Source organism: Macaca thibetana, chromosome 3 (assembly GCF_024542745.1).
Source record: "Macaca thibetana thibetana isolate TM-01 chromosome 3, ASM2454274v1, whole genome shotgun sequence".
In the NCBI taxonomy this organism is placed as follows: Eukaryota; Metazoa; Chordata; class Mammalia; order Primates; family Cercopithecidae; genus Macaca; species Macaca thibetana.
Window position 1 is genome coordinate 100,634,912 of NC_065580.1, and position 24,532 is coordinate 100,659,443.

General features: G+C 45.7%; 2 protein-coding genes across 2 annotated transcripts in view; both read left to right on the forward strand.

The window, feature by feature from the left end:
• MTURN (maturin, neural progenitor differentiation regulator homolog) overlaps positions 1-8,111 on the forward strand; it is a 29,289-nt gene extending 21,178 nt beyond the window's left edge. The window contains exon 3 of the mRNA XM_050783257.1: positions 2,763-8,111. Coding sequence (XP_050639214.1) covers positions 2,763-2,873 — 111 coding nt within the window. The 3' untranslated portion in view covers positions 2,874-8,111. The remainder of the gene's footprint in view (positions 1-2,762) is intronic.
• A 9,036-nt stretch (positions 8,112-17,147) lies between these two features.
• Positions 17,148-24,532, forward strand: part of GARS1 (glycyl-tRNA synthetase 1) — a 440,746-nt gene continuing 433,361 nt past the window's right edge. Inside the window, exon 1 of the mRNA XM_050783225.1 lies at positions 17,148-17,158. The gene's annotated coding sequence lies outside the window, so the exon portion shown is untranslated. The remainder of the gene's footprint in view (positions 17,159-24,532) is intronic.

Consider the following 24,532-nt stretch of genomic DNA (forward strand, 5'->3'; position numbering starts at 1 on the left):
TCAATAAATCTGTAGACCCTACACTAAGATGCCTCAAAAGTCCAGAAGGCCACAGAGAACTGCCTCTCCTCTTTCCCCTTTCCAGAAGGGCAGTGAGTGAGCAGCTCTTGAAAGAGCAGTCAGAAAACTTCCAGCCCAGGGACCTGTCAGTAAGTGCGTTGGTTTCATCTGAGGTAAGGTAGGGAGCTGGAAAAAGGAAGAGCAGAAGAGAGGTGGTCATGGCTACATGCTTGGTTTCCTGGGTCTTTTTCAATAAGGCACCCTAAGCTGAAAAGAGGGAGGGTATTTAGTGCTACCTATGGTTTGGGTCAATATGAATCACCTAGGGGTGTTATGGAACAGAATCACCCATGGTACGTCTCTTTCGGATAAAGACGGCAAAGATGCAGATGCACACCTCAGCTGCACCCTTTTCATCCAGGACAGCCATTGCTAGTTGGCCACAGTGTTTTCCATGGGGTCTTAGAATCCTCCTGAAACTCCAGGCAGCCTCTCCCTGTCAGGTCTGTTAAGTGAGAGGAAACCAACTGGTCATTTGTGTTTTAGTGACATCCCTTCAGTACAATGAACAGTTATATATATATTGTTCAGGTGTTTAGGTAATTTTGCAGCTCCCGGTGGTGGCAATAGTATTTCTATTTTACCAGCTATTTAAATGTTACCACTTACTCGACACTTTCACCTTGCTGTGTCATTGAGTAGCTCTCCAAATAAAAAATTGACCACCAAGTGTAGTCATCAACGTGCCTTACGACTAGCCATCTTTTCTCTCTTTAGAGGCAAACTTTGTTTTTTATTCCATTTATGAAAATCTGGAAGGGAGACAGGAGCTGGAAAAAGAGACTCGCTTCTCCCAAGCACACTCAAGATCGGAGCACCCACTCCGGGGAGCTGAGAGCGCTCTTCCTGCGCTTCCCCTCTACGTCCACAGAGTCTCTGAGGCAGCTGCAGCATGCCCAGCTCTAAGGGGCGAGCATGTGTCTGCAGTTGGCTGTGTACGCCTTGGCAGGCCACGTGCAGTGTGACCAACAATGCCTAGCAGATGATTTTGTCCTGAATGTGTTCATAGGGCGCTGGGAGACCTGGGAGAGCTGCAGCTGGAGAACTTCAGAGTGAAGGCATTATTTTCATCAGGACTCCCTTTCCCTTTCCCCATTTCAGCAGTGGGAGGGAGTGAGAGGAAGGGGGTGACAGGACACTAGGGAGGCAATGCAGTTGAACAGAATGGTCAGTCTTCTTTTTACTGTCTTGATGCAGTTAGTGTTTAGATCACTGGGGCCACTCAGTGAAGGTGCTTGAAAGTGATGGCCCTGGACACCCCTGTGTAAGAAGTCCTTGGGCCACAAGCAGACTGTAGATCTAATGAAGGCACCAGGAGACAGAAGCCTGGTTATCACAGGCGGGCCTGACAGCCAGGGCTGTGGCTTCCTGCCTGCACCAGGAGGTGGTGTTCTTATTGATGAGGCCTAGCAAATGGCACTTGGTTTCTAACCAAAGACCAGCCAGTGCTTTAAAAAAAAAAATGTTTATTTTGAACTTCCCACATAATTATACAGCAATTGGAAAATGCAAAAAGATAAAAAGGAAAAAATTACCCATAATCTCACAATCTTTAAAAAAAAAGGCTTAAAATTTGAGTGTATTTTACTGAAGTCTTTTTCTATGCATATGTGTATAAATTTTAAGAACTCTGGATCAGGTGTGGTGGCTCATGCTTATAATCCCAGCACTTTGGGAGGCCAGGGCAGGAGGATTGCTTGAGTCCAGGTGTTGGAGACCAGCTTGGGCAACATAGTGAGACCCTGTCTCTATTAAAAATATGTAAATATATATACACACACACATATATAAAGAAACTCTGGGCCGGGTGTTGTGGCTCATGCCTGTAATCCCAACATTTTGGGAGGCTGAGGCAGGCAGATCACGAGGTCAGGAGATCGAGACCACCCTGGCCAACATGGTGAAACCCTATCTCTACTAAAAATACAAAAATTAGCTGGGCGTGGTGGTATGCGCGTGTAGTCCCAGCTACTCAAGAGGCTGAGGCAGGAGAATTGCTTAAACCCTGGAATTAGAGATTGTGGTGAGCTGAGATTGCGCCACTGCACTCCAACCTGGCAACAGAGCGAGACTCCGTCTCAAAACAAACAAACAAGAAAAACTCTGTATCATAATAAAAGTGCTGTTTTGTCATGCTCTTTTTACACTTATGTGCATCTTTTTTATGTCACGTCATTCAAAAATGCCATTTTGAGTTGATATATAAGATTCCATTTCAGTAACACCATAACCATTTTGCTGTTGAACATTTTAGTTGTCTCTACATTTTTAGAAATGTGTTACAAATAATAGCACCAATGAATAATAGCACCATGTGGTTTTAGGACAGAAAATACAGAATCAGTTTTTGACATCTTGGTGGGACAGTCAGCACAGTTCATTTCATACTACTGCTGACATCCCAGATGTGTGTGCGGGCACATAGCTAGCTCTCTGTGCATATGTGGTGCCACATTTTGATACTTAAAAATAGAGACTGTCCAGGCTCCCCAGTAAAACCTAGCTCTTTGGGCACTCATCCATTGAAGGATTGACATTTCTGTCTAACAAGTTTATGAAAATCATTATAGGGGTGGTTGATGGGGAAGTCTGCAGCTGCTGAGTTAAGTGCTGTTTACTGTGGATCTGATGCCTTTGGTTGTCTTCCTGCCTGTGGTCCATTTGGTGCTCACAGCTGCTTTTCTCTTGTTCTCTCCCTGTAGTTACTGGGGCTTCCGGATGCAGATGACGATGCGTTTGAAGAGTACAGTGCTGACGTGGAAGAAGAGGAGCCAGAGGCAGACCACCCCCAGATGGGGATCAGCCAGCAGTAAATCTGGGGGCTCCCCTGAGAAGCAGAGTGAGCCCCACGGTAACCTAGGCGGGGTCACTGTCCCTCCTGGGTTAGCATTTTGCATTAGCACTTCGAAATAGGACATCTGGCTCCCAGCATCCAAATTAAAATGAAATACCTTTTTAACGACCACAAAATATCTGTGATGAGCTTTGCTCAGAAGTGACCTGAATTTCACTCCCGCTTCAGTGGGGTTTCTATGGAGTTGTCTTGGTAGCCTTTGCCATTTTGAATTTAAGAGTCCATTTTGTGGCTGACTATTCTCTTGAGTTTATGTTGGAGAATTAACATTCGCTGACTCGAATGTAGAGAACTCTGAATGTATTAAGGATATGTTTTGAGTCCTCACAGGTGACCTTACTGAGGGAAAGCATGGCAGAGAAGAAATGCAGTCTGCACTTTTTATGTACTTTTTAAGTGTCCGTAAGTGAAAGGTTTCGCTTATAAAGCATGAATTTTAATATCTAGTCATTAAACTGCACAAGTGCAAATACAAGGGCAGGAAAGGATAATCACTTAGCTTTGGAGTAAGAGGGTAAGAGAGGCCCAGAAGCCTTTAAGTGTTTTGCCATTACTAAGTTACCTGGGTATGTAGCGACTGGTTCGTGGTTAGGTGTAAATGTTACTTGCTTGTTCGATTGCTTCAAAACATGCTAATTCCAAAGCCACTTTAAAAGTCTATAGTGGAAAATATAGATAGGGTGAAAGATATAATTTATTGATTTTTAAAGCTGTTTATAAGCCGTCCCACGTATAAAATGAAACATTTTACCTTCTCTCTTTCTAATGAGATGGCCACTTGTTAAATCATGAAAACATCCAGAATCCAAGTGCCACTTAAACTTTGAAGCCATAGTTAAATTTGATAGAAAAGTAAACCAGGATTAAAAGTTCTTACAAATATAATAGAATCCTTCTTTACTTTTTAAGTCTTTTATTTAAAAAAAAAAAAAAAAAAGCCAAGAAAAGGATTCCATTGTGTAATTTATTTAAAAATTTAATCACATATCTCGAGGGACTTAATTGTGGTGTATTTGTAAAGGGACATGAAGGTAGGAATCTTTTAATCGTGGGTTAGCTTGGTTAAAAGGGGACGTTTTAATAATCAAGATACTCAGACAACTCACAGAAACAACTTCTGTAATAACTGGAAATACTGCTGTTATCATTTCGCCAACAATTACTTACTGGGGAAATCCTTTGTAATGCTAACATGGAATTATTCTTGGACCCTTCTGCATCCCTGGTTCTAGTAACTTAGGATGTGGAATGCCTCCTCTACAACACTAGATTAAACCTAACATCTGGGGTGGGTACGTTTAAACAGTCACACATGTGCCTGTTAGGTTGTCAAAGTTTTGAATTAAAAACAAGCAGTAGCAGCAGAGGCCACAGAACTTATGGGAGTCTTGTATATCTTCCAGGCATGTCGGTGTAAACCTGATTGTCTCGACATTCTCTGTTTAATTGATTGGTGCTGTGAGGAGTTCGGCTGCTCGTGGTAAAACAGCGTACTCCAGTTTTAAGTCATCGGGTAAAATAATAGTACAGTGGTTTCCATCTGTGCTTCAGTACCCACTTTCTGTTCTTTTCTTGAAAAGTCATACTAAAGGTTAATTTCAAGTAAAATGAATTTCCTTCTGAGTAGCCTATTAGTAAAACACAACTTAGTGTTTCTTCCATTGGGGTGAGCATATTCTGCCCTTTGCAGCCCTGCCTGTGTTCTGATTGGCTCCATTCATGAGCAAAGGTGATTGTGAGCTGTATATTACATAGATGTCGCCCAGGTTTTGTAACCTCCATTTTAATGCAGTAAGCCCACAAGAATGACTTCTGCAAGTGAAATGAGGAAGCTTCACTAGCTTGCTCCATTGGAAGGTAAACTGAAATTTTATACATTGAAGCTTAAAATCCAAATTTACATATGTTTGGAAATGGAATGGACATTAACATAAAATGTATTTTATCAAAAAAGTGTTTAGACTTTGACCAAATACATGTTGGTATTATCATGTTAATGTTCTCTGTTTATAAAAATTGAGTGGAGATAGACTCAGCCATTCTGTGGGCTGATGAGAATTCTGGGCTTTGTTTTGCACCAGGGGTAGGAGACAGAGAACATGTCCGTATGTTACTTAATTTCCATTGCAAAATCCCAAACAGCATTAGCAGATCGAATTGTTTCCCCTAAAACTTCCTTTTTCTGAATGTGTACACATCCCTTCTTGCGCTCACACACTTGCCCACACACTCACTTCTTCCTGCGCTGTGGCTGCTCTAAGCAGGGCTGTGCATGGTGCAAAGCTGCAGTCAGTGAGCCTGGCAGCCTGTGGTTTCTGTTATGGAAATGGTTCCATGGTGAAACATGCCCCTGACCCTTCACAGACTTACCCGTATACTCACCAGGAGGTGGCAGCGGTGTGGGAGGAGTGTTGACCTTGGACGCAGGAGAGACACCTGGGTTCTAGTTCCAAGTCGGCAAAGGATTGTGTGACCTTGACAAGTCAGTTAACTGATCGTGAACAAGGGGCATTCGCCCTTCCAGCTGTAAACACTGCCCTTCTGTGCCTGCCTTATGTGTGTGTGTGAGTAAGGAGCAACAGTCAAGGAAACTTTTAGGGATTCGAGAAGAAAATACATGCGGGATCTTGCCCAGGTGCTGCCTTTAGGATGCTGACCCCCGCACTACCTTAGAACATGTTGGTCTGTGAGTGCCCAAACCCCTGAGGGCTCGATCTCATGGGGCTGATGAAATTCTCTTCCTTAAAGGAAAGGGAAAGGTGAGGCCCCAGAGGACTTATGTCAGCTGTATATGCTCTGCCTGTGGAGACATGGCTTTTCTTTGTGTCATGGCAGACTGGGGCTTTGGAAGTGGTGTGTGTTTATCTTACCCGAGAGCTGAAGATGTGTAGGAAGAACAGCTGGAAGAAAGTGAAAGATGAGTACCAGTACTTTTTGCCATGTTATCCAGTAGAGAGAAAGTGACAGTGAAAGTAAAGAGAGAGAGAAAGTGTGTGTGTGTGTGTGTGTATGTGAGAGAGAGAAAGAGAGAGAATGAGGAATGCTTGATTGCTTGCTGATCACTGGGCCAGCTCTGAAATCCGAAATCATGCCTTGATAACATTACAAAACCGTGATCCTGGGTTTGAGTGAATCCTAGAGACTTTGTTATGGCTGCCTGGTTTCCTCAGCCTGATCACCATGTCGAGCAGACGTCAAGGAATCAGAGTGAAGTACGGAGCCAGGGAGGGAGGTGAGGCCCCGTGCAGTGCCTGTCACCACTGTGGATTCACCTGCACTCAGGTGTCCATTCCTGTCTCCCAAGCCCAAAGCAGCACATGATGCAATTTGTTTTCCAACAAGCAGAGTGTGAAAATTCTCTTATGTAGGGATCCTCCTTGTGTCCTGGTGCCAGAATTAGGTTTCCAGTGTACTTCACAAAAACTTCTCTCCTTTATAGTTGCTGTCATTTTTCATGTATAAACAGAAACCGTCTCTAGCACAATATATTTTTGAATATTGTTTCTGTTTCTTAAGAGCACAATGTATATGGACCTAGGGGAGCTGTGGTCCCAAGTGTCACTGGAATTTATATTTTAGGAATAGGCTTTGCATGTTAAAATTCACAAGTTGGGAAACTGGTATGAACAGATCTGATTTCCCACAGAGAGGCATGAAGGAATAGGTGGGACTTAACTTGGGGTGGGAGGAGATGAATGAAGGAAAATGGGAGAGTTGGGGTCTGACAGTTACCACCTGAGCCCCAGGAAAACTGTTTTCATTTTCACGGCTCTCTCACTGGGGGCCTGCTTTCCTCAAAGGAACTGACTGTATGTTGAGAGGCAATGCCTTGTGTTGGCATGGCTTTGCCACTGTAAAGGTGCCCCCCAGCCAAGGAGACCAACAGGGACCCTGCTCATCTGGTGGGTATCTTTCCTTCAGTAAAACCAGCTGCCAGCCTGAGAAACCTGTCTTTCCCAAGCGCAGGCAGATCTGAGAGGGGCTCCAGGCATCTGGCGGGTAAATCACAAAGCAAACTTGGGTCTCCTTGGCAGCAGGGAGGAAGCAGGAGTGCCCCCTCAGGCCAGAGGGCAGGGCCCACCTCCTCACCGTGCTTCAGGGTTGTAGAAAGAGCACAATTAATGCTCAAGCGATCACAGACCCCTCTCCCCTGCAGTGGGTGTTAGCTCCAAAGAGATGCCATTGCCGATCACCCAGTCTTCGGAGAAGCCTAAAATTTATTTGAATTAAAAACTGATCCTCTTTCATAAAGACCCAGTCACTTCTCCCAGTTTAGTGATAACAGGTATGACACAAGAAGCTGAAGTCTTTTAGATTTTATGGAGAGTAGTTCTGAAACCTGCCAGAATGCTGGTAGCCTGTGGTGTCCATGGCGATGGGTGTCCATGGTAAAATATCTATAGCTCCTGCTTAGCGGGCAAATTGTTAAATAATATGTTGCCTTTTATATTTTTATTTAAATCTGGATTACAAAAATATAGTACCCATGAGCATTTCATGTTAGAAACCCCATTTAAAGCACTGTAAGGCTGAATAGGCACAAGCGATTAAAAGTATATGCCAGGCCACATAAAAAGAAATGTTTTAATTTGCTTAGAGCTGTATTCAAGTTGTTCGGCACCAGAGAGAAAGCTGACAGTCTGTTCTTTGTAAACTGCCTTTTCCTATTTTTCTGTTTTGTTTTGTTTCTCGAGTTTCATTTTTTACTAAGCCCCTTCTGATACCTAGGCAGATAAAGATAAGAGCAGTGCTCGGTACAAATGTCAGCTCTGAAGAGGAGGAAGTCAATCTTCAATGCTAGGGCAGATCTTCACTATCCATGGTCCAGTCTTAATTTGAGCATGAGAGCAAAATTTAGTCATCTACACAAGAAGCAAAAGCAAGGAATAGTTGTTGAGCTTTTGTTTTTTGGTGGTTTCTTTCTTTTTTTTTTTTTTTAAGGCAAGAAGTGTTGCCGGTAGGGTATGTGTGCTTTCTTTAAGAAGTCTTCCTATTTCCTTTCAAAGAAATCTCTTGTAAATTACAAAACTGTGAAATGGGTTGCCAAAAACTGTTGCCCTTCGTTAGATGCTTCAAACAGTGTAAATCCTGTACTGCACCCTGTCCACCTCTGCTCCCTCCTCCCTCCCCTGAGATTGAGGACCTCATCCGACCATGTAATTACCATTCGCTTGCTATTAAAGAGCCTTTCAAACTCTGGTGGTGTTTGCCTCTTTTTTTTCTGCCTCCACAATGTTTGGTCCTAAAGGACACCTAATGTGGCTTATAAATGAAGAACAAGGAGTAAAGGACCGGCAGCTCGCTGTGTGGTTGCTGTGTGTGAGGAGGCTGGGGGAAGAGAGGGAGGAGCTGGTGACATGAAACACTGCCATTGTTCAAAGATTAATCATTTCTGTGTGATGCATTCATATGTCTATTCTGATGCTATAACTGGTAGTTAGTAATTTTCTTCTTTGAACCAATACTTTAGTTTTGTGTTTGAGAATCCTATTTTTTTCTAGCCTACTTAGGAATTCTTTGTGGCATCAATTAGAAATCTGTATTCTGTGGTCATTCTATGACATGACACCATGTCTCCACCACCTTCCTCCTGGTTATTTATTCACTAAACATGGCATTTAAATAACTTATCTGGAAGTTGATGGTAAGTTCTGTTATTTGATTAAGAGCAAGTTTCTTTCTCCAAATGAATGGGTCTCCATAGAGAGACCCATTAGATTCGATTAGATTTGAGATTGGCTTCACAGGCACAGCATAAAGGCTTGTGTGTATGTTAGATAGTGTGTGGTCCTTTGTTTTCGATGCCGCTGTTAGAGATTGTACTCAAGTGGTGAGCTGTGTGTCAGCATTTCCAATCCCGCTCGGCTAAGGTAGTGGTGCAGCAGCGGGGCAGGCGAAGCCTTACTGATGGACTGCCTTTGTTACAGTTATTCTATCCGTCTCAGAGATAGAGTTCATAAAATGCAGGTTGGCTCCTTTAAGTGCAGGGACTGGTGTTAAAAATACCCACGTTTCCCCCTCGTAATCATTCTGAAATCAGTGGCCGAGGGCAAGAGGTTCTAGCCCAGACTCCTCCTGGGCTGACTGTGGCCCTAGGCATGTCCCTTCCCCACCCCACCCCATTTCCGGCTTTGTTTCCTCATCTGTAAAAATAAAGAGTGGGGGACTTGTCCCTGAGTTCCCTTTGGGCACTAGCCCTGACTTGTCTAGGGGAGTCAGGAGTCAGTAGGGAGGACAAGAAACACAGTTATGGAAACACTCACAAAACCAGGGTGGGGCGGCCAGGATTGGCAAAGCTGTCCTGGGATTCTGGAGCCCTTTTCCCTAGGATCCCTTTTGGAATTGAAGACGCCAGCTGATACTGTGGCTGTGTGTTAGCCCGAATGCTTATGTCCCTGCACGTTTCTTCTGCCTTCCCACACCTTCCTTCTCTTCGTGAAAGTAATAAGGAGTCAGAACTACAACAAAATGAAATTGGGGTGTTTAGCTTAGGGATGTAATCAACAGTCTCACTCCCTTTAGAAATTAGCCTTGTTTCCATAGTGAAGTTGGGCCGAGTGGGATCCTCCATTGTGTACAGGTGTGGGTTGAAGGACAACAAAATAAAACCAGACCCACCACCCAGCATTTAGACCCCACACTGGGGCTGGACTAGGAGGACTTGGTGTCCGTGTACCCGAGTGTCTGTCGGGGTGGCGTTGGCCGGTGCCCTGCCAAATCGGAGTGAATGAACATTCCTGTCTCTATTTAGCAGACTTGGCCCTTTGGAAACGCAAGAAATGCATCCTGAAAAAGCTGGCACTGTGCTTCCCTCTTAGGGCCACCATAGGCAAAAAAATTCGAAGTACTTTCCCTGTCTCTGACCCTCCTTTTTTCCTTTTTGGAGTAAACAATGACACTTGTAATGATCTGGGCAAGTTTTAATTAGGCAGTCAAGGAACAAGGTAGGCATTTTTTAAGGGATCATTTAAAGTAACAAATATTTTATCCTTATTTTGTAGGGAAATATGGCAATAAATGTACAGTGTAAAAACCAGCAGTAAAATTAAGTTGGCCCTTTGGGATGCTTTTTAATTAGAAGCCTCTAGAGGTCAGCACCACATAAAGAAAGGGCTTCTGAGTTCAGGGTATGATGCCCATTTCCTGGTGGAGCTTTTGGGAAAGGAGGGTTGGCAAATGTCCAGGCTGGGGAGGGAGAAGTGGAGAGCCTTTTTCTTTATACATAAATCCCAACATTTGACTGGGTTGTTTTTTTCCCTGCTCACCCATCTTTCTCTGCAGCTCGCACACCCCTGCATCACACACTGTCAGTTCGATAAACATGACTTATTGACCAGTCAATGAAGTTCCTTTCAGCTCATGCTGAGAAGGGCTGGGGAGATGCCGAAGATGAGATGGAAGGCACATTGCATTTTGCTTGGAGCAAGGTGGGAGGATGCTGGGTGTTCCAAGGCCTTTCAAAATATTTGTTAGCCCACAGCCTGTTAAACTCTGCAAATTGCAGTGGAACGTCAGGAAACACAGGTTTCTCCCTAGAATCCATATCTGGCTCCCTGAAGCCTGCACAGATCAGGGGTGGGCTGGGGGAGGATTTGAGCATCTTCAGGAGGTCTGGCCAGAACTGAGATAGTTGGGATCCCCTAAAAACTTGTAGACATGCCTGTGGATCCCCAAAGTACAAGACCCACGAGCTCTGTGCAGCGATGGCCGCAGGCTTCACAGACCACTTGAGTTCAAGTCCAAAACCAGAGGCAGCCTTGGGAGGCCACAGAGGCTCCCAGCGTTGCCCCGGGGTTTCATTTTGGCCCAGCAAGGAACAGAAAGGGAAAACAATACAAAGACTTTCCTCGCTTCTCTTTCGCTTGCCCCTTCTGTTCAGGGTTTACTGCTCCTGTCTACCAAGGAAGGCTTGACTCACAACACAAATCGTATTGACAATTATTCTTTGCTGTGTGATTAGATGAGCCTTGGACCCTGAGGTTCTTTCACTCACTGAGAAGATTGGTGGAAAAGACGACAAATATGTCACAGGCACGATGGAAGCCCAGTCTTAACATCTTAGCACTTAGTGGCCTAACAGCAGTTTCACTAGTACCATTAGATTTCAAAATGCAGGGTTTGGATCCTCGTGAGTGTGGACTCTATTCCTTGCAAGTATGGAGCAGTCTGATGACTTTTCAGTTGTTTCGTCATGAAGCCAACAGTGCTGAGTAAATGTGCCCCCCCCCATGTGTGCTATTACATAATTTTTTTTTGTAACAAACTTTTATGTAGTCCTTGCTAAGTACCACACACTGTACTAAGTTTCTTTTAACTCATTTAATCCTTCCAACAATCCTACAAGGTAGATATTATGGTTGATATTCTCTTTTTACAGCTGAGGAAACTGAGGCACAGAGAATCTAAGTAACTCTCGCAAGACCACACAGCTAATAAGTGCCAGAGCTGGGATTTGGACCCAGGCAGTTTGGTTTCAGAACTCTTAACTACTCTGCTGAATAACAAATGTCATGGGGGTTGGTCTTACGTTTACTGAAATCTCTGATTTTTTTCACACCACAGCACTGAGGCCCTGCCTGCCCGTACACTTCATGCAGTGCATGCTGCTAATATCCGTGGTTGCCTGAGAACTGATGGAGTGAAGAGAGCATTTCCCTCACTGTTTGCCTTGCCTGTGGTCAGGTTGGCCATGCAGGGTGGTTTAGGATAATAGCAGACACATTTTTTTCTGGTATCCATGTACTTGCAAAGATTTATGAAAGTGACTGGAAGAACCGGGGCAACAGTTTATAAAATAAGAGGATCCTCGGATGGGGGCAGAACTGGGGAAACAACCATTGGCTTTCCTTTCTGTACGCTGCTTTCTAGATCTTGGTCCCTGAGGAGCCCTTTATAAGGGTGTTACAGACTCCTGTGTCTCCCTCGTCATAGCAAAGGGGCTTTTGCTCAGACTTACCTTGAAGCAACCAGCAGCGGAAATGCATTCTCTAGTCAAGAGGAGGCCTGGGAGCAAGAAGAAAGCTCTCTTCGTCTGCTGATATGTGATAACATGCCACTGAGTCACCGTCCCACACCAAGGATTCCAGCAGTCTGTCTGTGGCCATACCCCTCAGCCATCCAGATACATTTCTAGCCTGCCTGCCTGCTCCACGCAGAGGCAGCGCACACACACACCCTCGATACCACTGCCACTGCTGGATGACTGTCGTGCTACTGTGCAGAAGGAATGAGTGCAAATCTGAGACCCCATTTCAAAGGCAAACACAATTCACTTTGGAGCTCGTCGGCTCATTTGGACTATCTCTGCCACCATTTTCTCCATTCCTATGGGAAAGAAAGGCTGGCCAGATCAGTATCCCATAAAAAATGCAGGCACCCCAAATCTGCTGTTCTTGCTTCTAAGATTCTGAGTGCCATCACATAGTTCCCGAATGACAGGCTTCAGGCCCTGCCATGGCAGAGTGGGCTTGCTGGTGAGTGGCTACAGGGAGAGGGTGCAAAACCTCAGGAGCAGCACTTTTGTGTTTTCCAAATGATGCACAGGTGAGAGAAAGGAACGCAGGAAAGGTGAGTCAAAAACAAACCTTTGGAAATACAAAACTAAGGAGCATAGGGCTGCACAGGTTTGGAAAGAGGAGGAGGCAGTGTCGTGATGAATGCACGTTGGGTTTCTGGATCTGATGCGTGCCTTCCCGCATTACTTTGGTCATTTAGATGTTTAGTTTCTTCTACTTAGGAATGTTAAGGGGGCATTTTGAGCCCGGGGCTACAAGGGGCGAAAAAATAATACAAACTGTTATGCAGAATCAACTTTGGAATGGATCTGGAAAGTCAGAATTTAAAACTTTCTGACTTCAGTATTCCCTAAGGTCAGAAATGTAAATCCAATAACGGGAAAGGATGTGTAATGTACAGTCCCCCCTCAAGTCTCACTCTGGGTGGATGCTTTCACCTCATTAGATGCATCTGGGAGAGCTGGCCCGGGTCTGTCTGTCCCACTAGACCCCACGCTTCCTCACTTCTCTCCTACCTTGCCTGACATGGAGCACTTTGTAGTAAAGAGGTTCATTCCCTGAATTTAATATGGGGTGTCATCACGGCCTTTACTAGACAACAAGCATGTCCTCTCCTTCCCAGCAGCGATGACCTCCCCACAAGAACATGCCCCTCGCCGAGGTCTTCATCTCTCTCTAGAAAAGGAGACCCAAGGAGCAGCGCCCAGGGCGGAGCCTCCGCCTGGATGTGAAATACTCGGGATGCTACAAAATCACCATGGTCTTCAGTCACAAACGTGTGTTGGCCGCGCCACCATCCTCTCTCTGCCAGCACACAGGAGGAAAAGCAAGACTCACGAAGGACATTCCTGTAGGAGGAAGCAGCAGAAAGCACCCTAAGCGAAGAAGAATGAGACACCGTCCCCATACACACATTCTGGGAAATACAAAACATGCCCTTCATATTTCCAAGTGGCCTTAGTTTTCAAACCGTACTCAGAGAAAACTCCCTGTATGAAAAAATGACTCTTGTTTAGGCCACATTGTTTGCCAGCTGGCTTTCCGTGGCAGCTCTGGCTGGAGAGAACCCTGGATACTTAAGCAGTCCTTTCCCTTCCTCCTGTTGGGATGATGTGTGGGGAGAGTGAGGAAGAGGGAGTCGAAAAAGGGAAAGGGATGAATGAAGTCATCTCAGCGCACATGGATTGTTTCTTTGGTGTTTTGTGGAGATTTTACTCCAGGGGGCTTGGGCCAGCCAGTTTACTCGGATAGAAGCATACTTTGCTCACCTGGCCAAGGTTTCTCAGTGGAGGATGGCAGGGGGCTTAGCCATTCTTTGCCATGCTTACTTATCGTCCTGTATATGTAAAGTTGACCAAAACCCTCACAAGGGCCGTGATCCGATCTGCTTTCTGCCATCATCTCCCACCCTCCTGCCTATCTCATATCCCCAGGCTAAAACTGGTGGTTTGGCTGAGGAGTGGGTTATGCTTCATGGTAGAGCTAAAGTTATCCTGATCTCTCTTGATTTCCCCTTCCTTCAAAGACTCCATTTCTGACCCTGGCCAGCTCCCAAATAGCTCCTGTAATTGGTTACAAGCAAGGCTAAGTGAGATAGTGATTTGATTCTGGAAGCACAAACTGGTGCCCCCATGGCACTGGAGACGCATCTTCTCCATGTTCACCTCGCAAGCTTTTGAAAAAACCTGTCATTCAGAAGCAAGCCAAAACTGTCATCTCACTCGATGCTAATGAACTCATCAAATCCATTCGCAGGGTTTCGGCTCTTCAGAACGCTGGCCAAGCCTTTGCTTAGTACATGAAAGAATATTCCCTGGGGTGCTTTTCAAACCCTATTCTGACCCCATACCCTAAACTGTGGAAGAACACAAACACAGTTGGCCACATGCTCTTGAAAAATTCAATCTGAAAGCTAGTGTTGGTTACTAAAGATAGGATTTTGATAAAAGTAAAACACTGAGCCATGTATGCTGCTTGCCGCTAGGAGTTCTTCTCCCTGGAGGACAGTCCTGCCTGCCCGCTGCTGTGGAAGAGCATTCCATATGTGGAGTGGAGCAGGGCAGCTACTGGGAAATACAGTGACCTTGACCTCTTACTCCATCAACAAAATAATGGCACTTTTATGAGACCTCTAGAAATAGAACTTTTTATCTGGCACCATCTTATGCTATGCTTTGGAGCAGTGATGTCACCAAGGAGACAGAAACTAGGGAATTCATCCTCTTGGGCCGGGTGACTAATCCTGTTTCCCAACCTCAGAACATTTGCTGATGTCATCCATCTTCCCAAAACCACACCAGCCTGGGGGTAAGAAGATAGTCACATCAACTCACAAATTCACATTTCTGTGACTCTATCGCATACTGTGGGGATTCCCAACCCTTCTCATATTCCTCCCTAGTATTCCAGGAGGTGGTCCTCGGGGGCTGACTCATGTGCTTCCCAAGTTCATCTTCTATGGCACCCGGTGTTCTCCCTGGCTTTAATGCACAGCCTCTCTTCTGATGCTACAGAACCCCATAATGGCAATGGGTTTGCCAGAGCCCACAGAGGGGCAAAAGGTCACCCACCAGAGGAGCCCACTTTCCTGCCACTGCCCACCAGTGTTTACCCTGAAGCTGCCAGCACAAGGCGGTGAGGACCTGGGTGTGTGGTCCAGGGTGTTGCTGCCAGTGACTACAGAGAGTGCCACACCAATGAGCAATGAGTGATGCCCCAGTGACAGCTCGCTCCATTTTTATTCATCTTTTATTCCAGCCACTCACTGAAGGGGCATGAGTCCAGACAGTTGGACATTGCTCTGAGTAGCAGAGCCAGAATCTCCTTTTCATCCAGCCTTGCCATTGTCACCCATGAACCCAGTTTATGAGCTGGACATGTTTTCCTTAGGGTGAGCTCTGCCCACTGAGGCTCCTTGGGTCCTCCTATAAGCAAGCTCCTAGCAGATCCACCCTCCTGACATACCAGTATGTCCAGAAACAACATTAGCTGGGTCTTGCCATCCCGCTGAAATAGGGTGAGTAATTCCTTTGGGTGGCCCTTAGGTGCTGAGTGGAGGGGATTTAGCCAGGGCAGAGGAAGGCTAAGGTCCCCAAAGTCTCCCTTCCCCCATAGGAAGTACTTTGGTGAGGAGGCTGTGGGTCAGGTGGCTCTTTACACCTGTGAAAGCTCTTTTGCTTAAAGTTGACCATTAAAAAGTGATTTATTGGCAACCACAGGGTAACAAAAGCCTGGCTCACCAATCAAGGCCAGCAAGTCTCTCAAACTTTAAGGCTCCTAAGAATCACCTGGTGGTGGGGCTGGAGCAGAGGCAGTGCCTGTGAAACATGCAGATTCTTGGGCTGCACTCCGGGGGTCTGCTGGACACAGGAAGCTGCGAATTTACAAATACTCCAGGTTTACAGTTTACAAATACGTCCGGAGGTCCTGATGTAGGTGGTTCATGGACCACACTTTAAGAAACCCTGGGTTGAGCCCGCCTCCAGGCTTACCATGTCATTCACCATGTCTACAGGGAGCCAAGATTCATCACAATGTGACTGGGTGCCAGGAGCTGGGCAAAATTTCTTCATGATCCTAACGCATCTCATTCTATAAAGATAAAATCCTTGTACAGATGCCACAGTGATCTCCATTAACATCTCAAAACTTGGGGGGAAAAAAAAGTCTCCCTTCTAAGCTCACATGGTGACAGAGCGGGGGGCAGCTGGTTGTGGCTAACTCCAAGGCATGATGCGTCTCTCATCTTAGAATGTCACATTGCTTCTGTGACATTTAGGGGACACGAATGAGCAGAGGTCAAGTTGTATTTGGCAGCAGTGCTTGATTGCATAGAAAAATGATAACACTACCCTTGGTACATCTATTGGCCCCAACAGGAAGGAGATGAAAGTATTGCAAAAGGAACAGCGAGCCTAGACCGAATCAGAGGACTCCCAGAAATTCACTGCACTCTCCATGATGTAATTACGCCATTAGGTTGGCCAGTTGAAGATTACACTTCAGAAGAAGTCAGAAGGCAGACGTCATTATCTAAATAGGTCATTCTGTACTCATTTCTTTGTTTACTTGTTTCTTGCCAGTCATGATGGATCATAAACCTTATGAAGGCAAAGCTCTTTTTGTCCTGTTCTTCACAAAATCCCCGTGTTTAGCACAGTCCTGGCCTTCTGGAAACCTTTGTGGAATGAATGAATGGGTCATGGGGAAATGAAAGGCAGTGTTACTCTTTCTGTGGCGGGGACACGGGAAGGCTGCTTCACTCTCAAAGCAGCGCGTTCTCACTCATTCATGTGTTGAGTGGCAGGTGCTGGAAGTCAGAGCACCCAAGATGCAAGCTCCTGTGCCCATGCCCTGGACTTCAGGTCTCCAACAGTTGGGCATGTGGTTGGTAAGTCTCTGAGATTTTCAGATATATCGGGGAATAGGAACTGGAGGGGGTGGATGGTACAGGTCTCTGTGCCCCCACCCCATGATCCCTAGATGACCATCCAGAAAGTGTCATCAGCCAATTGGAAAGTCATGAAGCAGACATAGCCCTAGACATATTCTAGTGGGAAGGCAAGAACGCATTCTGTGTCCCCTCCTGCTTTCCAACCTAAGGTAGAGGCTGCCCCGGGCACAAGAGCACTTTCAGATCACTGGTGTAGCTTTCCCAAAGCTGCCTGCCTCTGCACCATCTCTGGGAAGATTCAGAAACTGCCCCATTCCAGCAGGATGGCCTGGGGGCAGAAAAATGCTCCATGTGCCTCGCAGGCAGAGGTGGGAGCTTGGGGTGGCATTTCTCTAATGAAGTCACCTAGGTTTTCACATTTAGAACTGTGGACATCCAGGCTCCTGCTCACTGCTCTCAAGAGTCACCAGAAGCCTGGAATGATGAGGCTTCTTTTCAAACACTGTTTAAGAATCTTTGATGAATCCTCATCATCTGCCATCAGGCACCACGATTTCATGATCCCCAAAGGAGTAGGGCAGGTTCCTGAAGACCTCCTGGGGCCGGTCCACCAGTGCTGGGCCACTGACTCCATGGAAGCAGTTGGCACAGCTGGCCTTTGAGACTCTGTGCCTTCAGAACCTGATGTAGTCTGGCTGTGTCCCCACCCAAAATTTCATCTTGAATTGTAATTCCCATAACCCCCATAATCTTTAAGTGCCAAGGGAGAAACCAGGGGGAGGTAACTGGATCATGGGGGCGGCTTCCCCTGTGCAGTTCTCATGATAGTGAGTCTCATGAGATCCGATGGTTTTTTTTAGTATCTGGCATTTCCCCTGCTGGCACTCACTCCGTCCTGCTGCCCTGAGAAGAAGGTGCCTACCTTTCCTTTGCCTTCTGCCATGATTGTAAGTTTGCTGAGGCCTCCCCAGTAATGTGGAGCTGTGAGTCAATTAAACCTCTTCATACATTACCCAGTCTCAGGTAGTTCTTCATAGCAGTGAAAACTGACTAATACAAAACCCTATTTGTTTCTCGCATCCATCTGCCTTCCTTTTCCAGTTACATCATTCTAATTGCTGTTCCTTTCTTACTTCTGGGTTCTTACCTCCCTTCTCATTACTGCTGTGACACATTCTCCCTCTACTGACTGGCAGCCTGCCCTTCTCCCTGCTGACTGTTCAGGCAGGCCTTGGTGACCACGTATGTTCACCCCAACCATAGACTTGACCCTTCTGCTTCAAACCCCATAGAAAAATTGGCATTTCCTTGCTATTCTGAAAGATGGGAATGGGAATTTGGATTTGAGATAACTGTAATAGAGCTCTGACACCTTCCTAGAGTCTGGGTGGCACACTGGGTTCTGACTGGGACCCGATTCCACCTGTCCTTCCTCCTGGCAAGGTGTGTGTTAACTTCAGGGAGCCCAAGTCATTGTAACTCGTGTACACAGACAACTAGAATCTGTGCCCAAGATGGGTCAGTGAGTCCTGGACTCCCCATGAAACTAGCTGCAGCTGCCAGTGCTGGTCTGTGGTGGCCCCAGGCTACGGGATTTGAAGAGCTGGCTGCCAACAGCACCACCTCCTCTCCCAGATTTATCTTGCACCATTGCGCCCACAGCTGGGCCTGTGCAGAATGTACAACATGGTGCTGATGCTGTTCAGGCTGCCAGCCCATTGGAAGCACAGCAAATGACTTCTATTTATAGAGAAGGCATTCCTTGGCCACACGCAGCACTCTTGGTCTGCTGAGAAGTCGGCCAAGTCCCTGACAGACACCAAGGGGCAAGACTGCAAGCGTCCTCTGCCAGAGAAGGCATTGTTCTGTCACACACAATGGTAGGCCGGCCCTGGCGTGATGTCAGATGAGTTGACAGTAGCAGCTGCCTGTACGTTCCCTCTCCTCATTTACAGCTGAACTCTGCCAAACTCAGGGAGCAGTCCAGAGTTTTAGGTTTGGATTTTGGAAAATGAATTGCACCAAGAGGCCAGGACTGTTTTGGTCCAGTTGGCTTAGCAAGGAAATGGCCACAAGCCATAGGTGGTAATTTAGCAGTGGCTGCCTGAGGCTTTAGGGCAATGTAACCACAAAAAGCAGTAGAATGGGCAGCCAGGGCCATTGCAGGGCACAGTCACAGAGGCTGGCCAGAAGGTCTGATGGGGAGGCCTTTCCTTCCTGCAGACCCAGCCTCTCCTGGACTCCTCCCATTTCCCGCAGCCTAGCTGGTGGCACCCAAAACCCACGAGAGAGCTGCAACATAGAGCTGGGCTGTCTCAGGTAAATGCAGGAAGGGCTACCCCTCTGTAGGTGAGTGATACTAGCTAGCTTCCTTAGGCAGCCTTTAGGTTTCCATTCGTTAGTTAACTCTGGCTATACCTGAGAAGACAGAATAACCAGCCTGGTGGTTGAGTGTACGCTGTAGAGAAACAGAACCAGCCTTAGTCCCAGCTCCGCCACTTGCTAGCTGCGGGACTCTGAGCTAGTTCATTCAATTTCTCCAGTCCTCAGATTTTCCACTAGTAATTTGGGATTAAATAACCCGATAGGAAAATGAACCAAGGACACAGAGAGGCAATTCACAGAATAAAAAATACAAATGGCCAATAAATATATGAAAAAGTGTTCAAGCCCTCTAGCTGTTAGAGAACTGCAAATTAAAATAAGGCCTCATTCCTGGCAAATGTTACAAGATTGATAATGCCTAGCACTGGCACGGAAGCACTGGCACACACTATTGGCGGGAACGTAAATTGGCTCGGCCACATTAAAAGATCGTTTCTCAGTCTCTATAAAGACTTTATGTGCAAACCCTATGACTTCACAATCCCACTTCTCAAAATCTATCCTGGAGAAGTAATTGCATGTTATGGATATAGTGGTCAGTGTAACATTGCTTGTAATCTTAAATAAAAGGACAGAAAGAAAAAAGAATAGCAGAAAACCCAAGTCATGAGCATGTAATTGCAGTAGAGCTACAGGTTCTGAGATGGGAACAATTCCAATATACATGGTTATCTAGAAAGAATATATCAGGGGAACAATACGTGTAGGCCAATCACATTATATTTAAAAATGTATATTTTCATTTTTTCTAAGTCAGGCCATGGAAAAGGTCCAGGAGGCTGCACTTTCCACTGTGCACAGTGGTTACCTCTGGGTGAGGACAGTTGGAGGAAAGGAAGGAGACTTTCGTTTTTTGCTCCGTATACAGATGCCCCTCAACTTCATAAGCAAAAATTTCATAAGTCACAATGCATTTAACCAACCTGGCAAACATCATAGCTTAGCCCAGCCTACCTTAAACATGCTCAGAACACTTACATTAACCTACTGCTGGGCAACATCATCTCACACAAAGGCTATTTGATAATAAAGTGCTGAATAGCTCATGTAATTTTATTGAATGCAGCACACTGTAAGGTGTCACTTGTTTACCCTCATGATTGTGTGACTGACTCTTGGCAGCTGAAATCTTACCACATAGTGCTAGCCCAGGAAAAGATCAAAATTCAGAATTCAGAGATGTGCATTGCTTTTGCATCATTTTAAAGTCAAAAAATCAAAAGTTGAACTTTTGTAAGACCATCTGTACTCTATATACTTACATCTGTATTTTTGCATTTTTTACAATATACACTGTAAGGTTACTGTTGTCCTCTATCATCCCAGTTTCTTGTAAAGCCATCAGAGCTAGACTGAATTGGGGAAGGCTGCAGCTGAAGCAGAGTGCACAGGAAATACCAGGCATTCAGATTTGGACGTGTTAAATGTCAGGCACCCATTAGAATCTTAAGTGGAGATGCTGAGCAGGCAGATGGATAGAAGAGTTTGGAGAATCACATTTGAAGACAAGGCCCCTAGGATGTATGGGCATGAGGAGGAGAGTCCCATTAATAAGATAGGGTGGGGTCCAGAGCCAAGTGTGTGGGCACCCAAGCCCTGGATTCCAATGTCTTTAACACAAATCAATTTCTGCTATGAATCTAAACAACTATAGGGTCCTAATAGATTCTTCCCACACACTGGTATCACTGGCACCTATCAAAAACTCCTTCTGTCTTAGTCTTAGCACTGCTCCCTGCTTTTCCTTTGAATGTCCAACTTGGTCTGACTGAACTCCACTGATGGTCTCTGGGTTTCCCAACTTCCCCTTCCCTTGACATCCTGTCTTTGAATCCCCCTTCTGCAAGCTTCATGGCTGCAGAGAAGTCCCGCCAACTCCTGAGTAACTCCACCCATCCCTCACTCTATTCTTCAAGCTCCAACCCAGGACAACTCCAACATGTGTACAGTTTTTCACACAGCTGCTCATTTAATTCCCAAGAGGCAGATATATTATTAACCTCACTTTTACTATTATCCTGCCCTCTTGACAGATGAAAAAACTGAGCGTTGTGTGGTGGGAAGTGTCTTATCTTCTACTAGAGTCTAGAAAACTACCATAAACTTAACAACTTAAAACAGCCCATATTGGGGCCAAGTAACATGGCTCATACCTGTAATCCTGGCAGTTTGGGAGGCCAGGACAGGAGGATCACTTGAGGCTAGGAGTTCGAGACCGGCCTGAGTGATATAGCAATACCCCATCTCTATAAAAAAATTTTTTTAAATTAGCCGGGCATAGTGGCATGCACCTATAGTCCCAGCTACTCTGGAGGCTGAGGCTTGAGCCTATGAGCTTGAGGCTGCAGTGAGCTATGATTGTCACTGCACTCCAGCCTGGGCAACAGGGTAAGAAAAAGAAAATACAACAACAACAAAAACACCTTTATTATCTCACAGTTTCTGTGCCTCAGGAATCTGGGTGTGTCTCCGCAGAATCCTCTGCTTTAGGATCTCTCATGAGACTGCAATCCAGGGATCAGCTAGGGCTGGAGGCTCATCTGGAAGCTCAGCCGGGCAAGGATCTGCCTCTAAGGCATTCCACAGTTGTTGACAGAATTCAGTTCCATCTGAGCAGTTAGACCAAGGGCCTTAGTTCCTGCCAGCTGTTGGCTGGAGGTCACCGTCAGTTCCTTGCCACATGGGCCTGCTTACTTTATCAATGTGTGTGACCCGAGAAGGCAATAGAGAATCTGCTGGTAAGGGAGGCTACAGTCTCTTGAAACCTAATCTCAGAAGTAACACCCCATCACCTTTGGTTAGAAGCAAGTTGCTAGACCAGCCCACACTTAAGAGGAGGCACCCCCACTACACAGGGTGTGAATACAAGGAGCAGGTCACAGGTCATCCTAGTGTCAGCCCACACAGGACAGAACACCTGGGATTTGGGTACAGGCCTGTCGACCTCCAATGCTTGGCTGCTTCCTTCTATGCAACCCTGGATCCTCCATGATTGTGCTCTGCTGTGGCCTGAACATAAAGGGAACAATGATAGTTCTTTCTTCATGTGACTCTAGTAAGTACTCTTTTAGCCAGGGATGTTGAGTAATCTGGTTTTAACAATAGAAACATGGGACTTGCAAATTAGCATGGGTTTCCAAAACAGAATGCAATTTAAAGCTGAGAAGCTGAAGTGATAAACGGAGGAACAAATGGTGTTCTGTCTATAAAAGCAGCTGATAAAAATGCTGTCACCTTTCAAACCAGTCCTGCACCCCACAGACCACAGGTAAATCATCTCTCTCTACCCAGACCCACAAACTGGCCATGTGTGTAACACTGCCACTCCAGGAAGGAGGCGGGCCAGAGGAGCAGGAGAGAGCCAGCCACCACCTCACCGGCCTTCTCTGTGGGTCACCTTCTCCCAGGCCCTTTGAGTGGAAACAGCCCAGTCCCTGATCAAAGAGTGCCCTGCAGTGACAGCTGGGAAAGATGGCAGGTGTCAGCCTTCTCGCCCCATCTCTGCCACCACTGCTCCCTGAAAACTTCTGGCAGGGATGATTCCAGTGCTGTGGCTTCTCGGCAACCCAGCTTCAATCTCGGGCACCCCTCTCCTCCCAAGCCTGTTTCTCGGGCTGCCACTGAGTGGACTCTCTTTTCAGTGCTCCTCAGAAGAGTTACTCCAGTTCCCAGGACCACCCCGATTCATCTCCTCAACTGGGACTTTCTATCTGTAGTTCCACCCCAAATTGTATATTGATTTAATAAATATTTATTGAAACTTGCTAAAGGTCATATGTATCCTTCTAAAGCACTGAAAAAGATATTCCTTATACATGGGCATATATGTACATAAATACCTGTAATATAGAGGCTAAGAGCATGGTTTTAAAATTAGATCTCATCATTTAGTAACAGTGAGCTTTACTTTGGCAGGTTACTCAAACTTTCTGAGTCCCAGTTTCCTTTTCTGTAATGTGGACATCATTATTCCTACCTCACAGGATCGGTGTGAGAAGAAAGTGAAATAATAATTTGTGTGCAGCACTTAGCACTGTGCCTAAAACATAATAAATACTTAACAGCACTTCTGTGTAATCAGCACAGGACAGACCATTCCCAAAGATTTCCACTCCCACCAAATCATAGGCTCTTAGAAGGCTAAAACCACAACTGGCTTGTTCATCCTTATATCCCTAACACCTGACACAATGCCTGGCACATGGTAAGTGCTTAATAAACATTTCTGCAATGAGTTAATAAGTGAATAAGTAATACTGCAGTTAATGACAAAAATATTTGTCTGGTGCAACTTTCCAAGGAGCTTAAAGATCTCTCAATATTATTTAATTAGGTTTTAAAGTTCACCTTGGGGCCAGGCATAGTGACTCATGCCTCTAATCCCAGCACTTTGGGAGGCAGAGGTGGGAGGATCTCTTGAGTCCAGGAGTTCAAGATCAGACTGGGCAACAAAGCAAGGCTCCGTCTCTACCAAAAAAATATGAAAAATTATCCAGGCATGGCAGTTGTACCTGTAGTCCTAGCTAGTCAGGAGGCTGAAGTGGGGGAAAATTGCTTGAACCCAGGAGTTCAAGGATGTAGTGAACTATGATCACATGACTGCTCCAGCCTGGGCATCAGAGCAGGACTCTAACTCTAAAAAAAAAAAAAAACCAAAAAAAAAGAAAAAAAAAAAACACACAAAAAAACAAAGTTCACCTAGGATGGCAAGTAAAAGGTTTGACCATTTACTTAGGCCTTTGACCAAGGTGTAAAGGACTAAACTTGACTTGCCTAAAACCATGCAATAAATCTGGTTATAGGTTGGCATGGCTACAGGGTTGGCATTCAGATTCTTGTACTCATAGCTCCCTACTCCTACACATCTAGTGTATTGAGACCATCTTCCTAGCCTGACTGACTTGCCAATAGAGAAAAGCCCCTCTGAACTCCAAAATTGAGGACTTTCTAATTCTCTGTGACCATGACTCACTTTGTAAGGAACCAATAAGTTGTCCCAGGCCTTGGTGCTGAGCCAATGGTGGAGCAAAAGCCAGCTGCCTGCTGTCCATTAGTCCAAAAGTAGGATCTGACATGCCTGCAGAGTCCATCCAGCACCCTAGGGTTGATTTCCCTGGGGGGTGGTGTTAGCCACTCAGGATGACCAGTAGCCATTCCTGGAGAATGAGAACAAATCTCAGAATAACATGATCTGCCTCTAGTCCCAGCTTCACTAGCTCCACTTGACCTTGGACAAGTTACTTAACTTCTTTTCACTTTCATTTTCTTATGTGAACAGAAGGGAAAGTAACACCTTGTAAGGACTGAATAATATGATGTCTGACA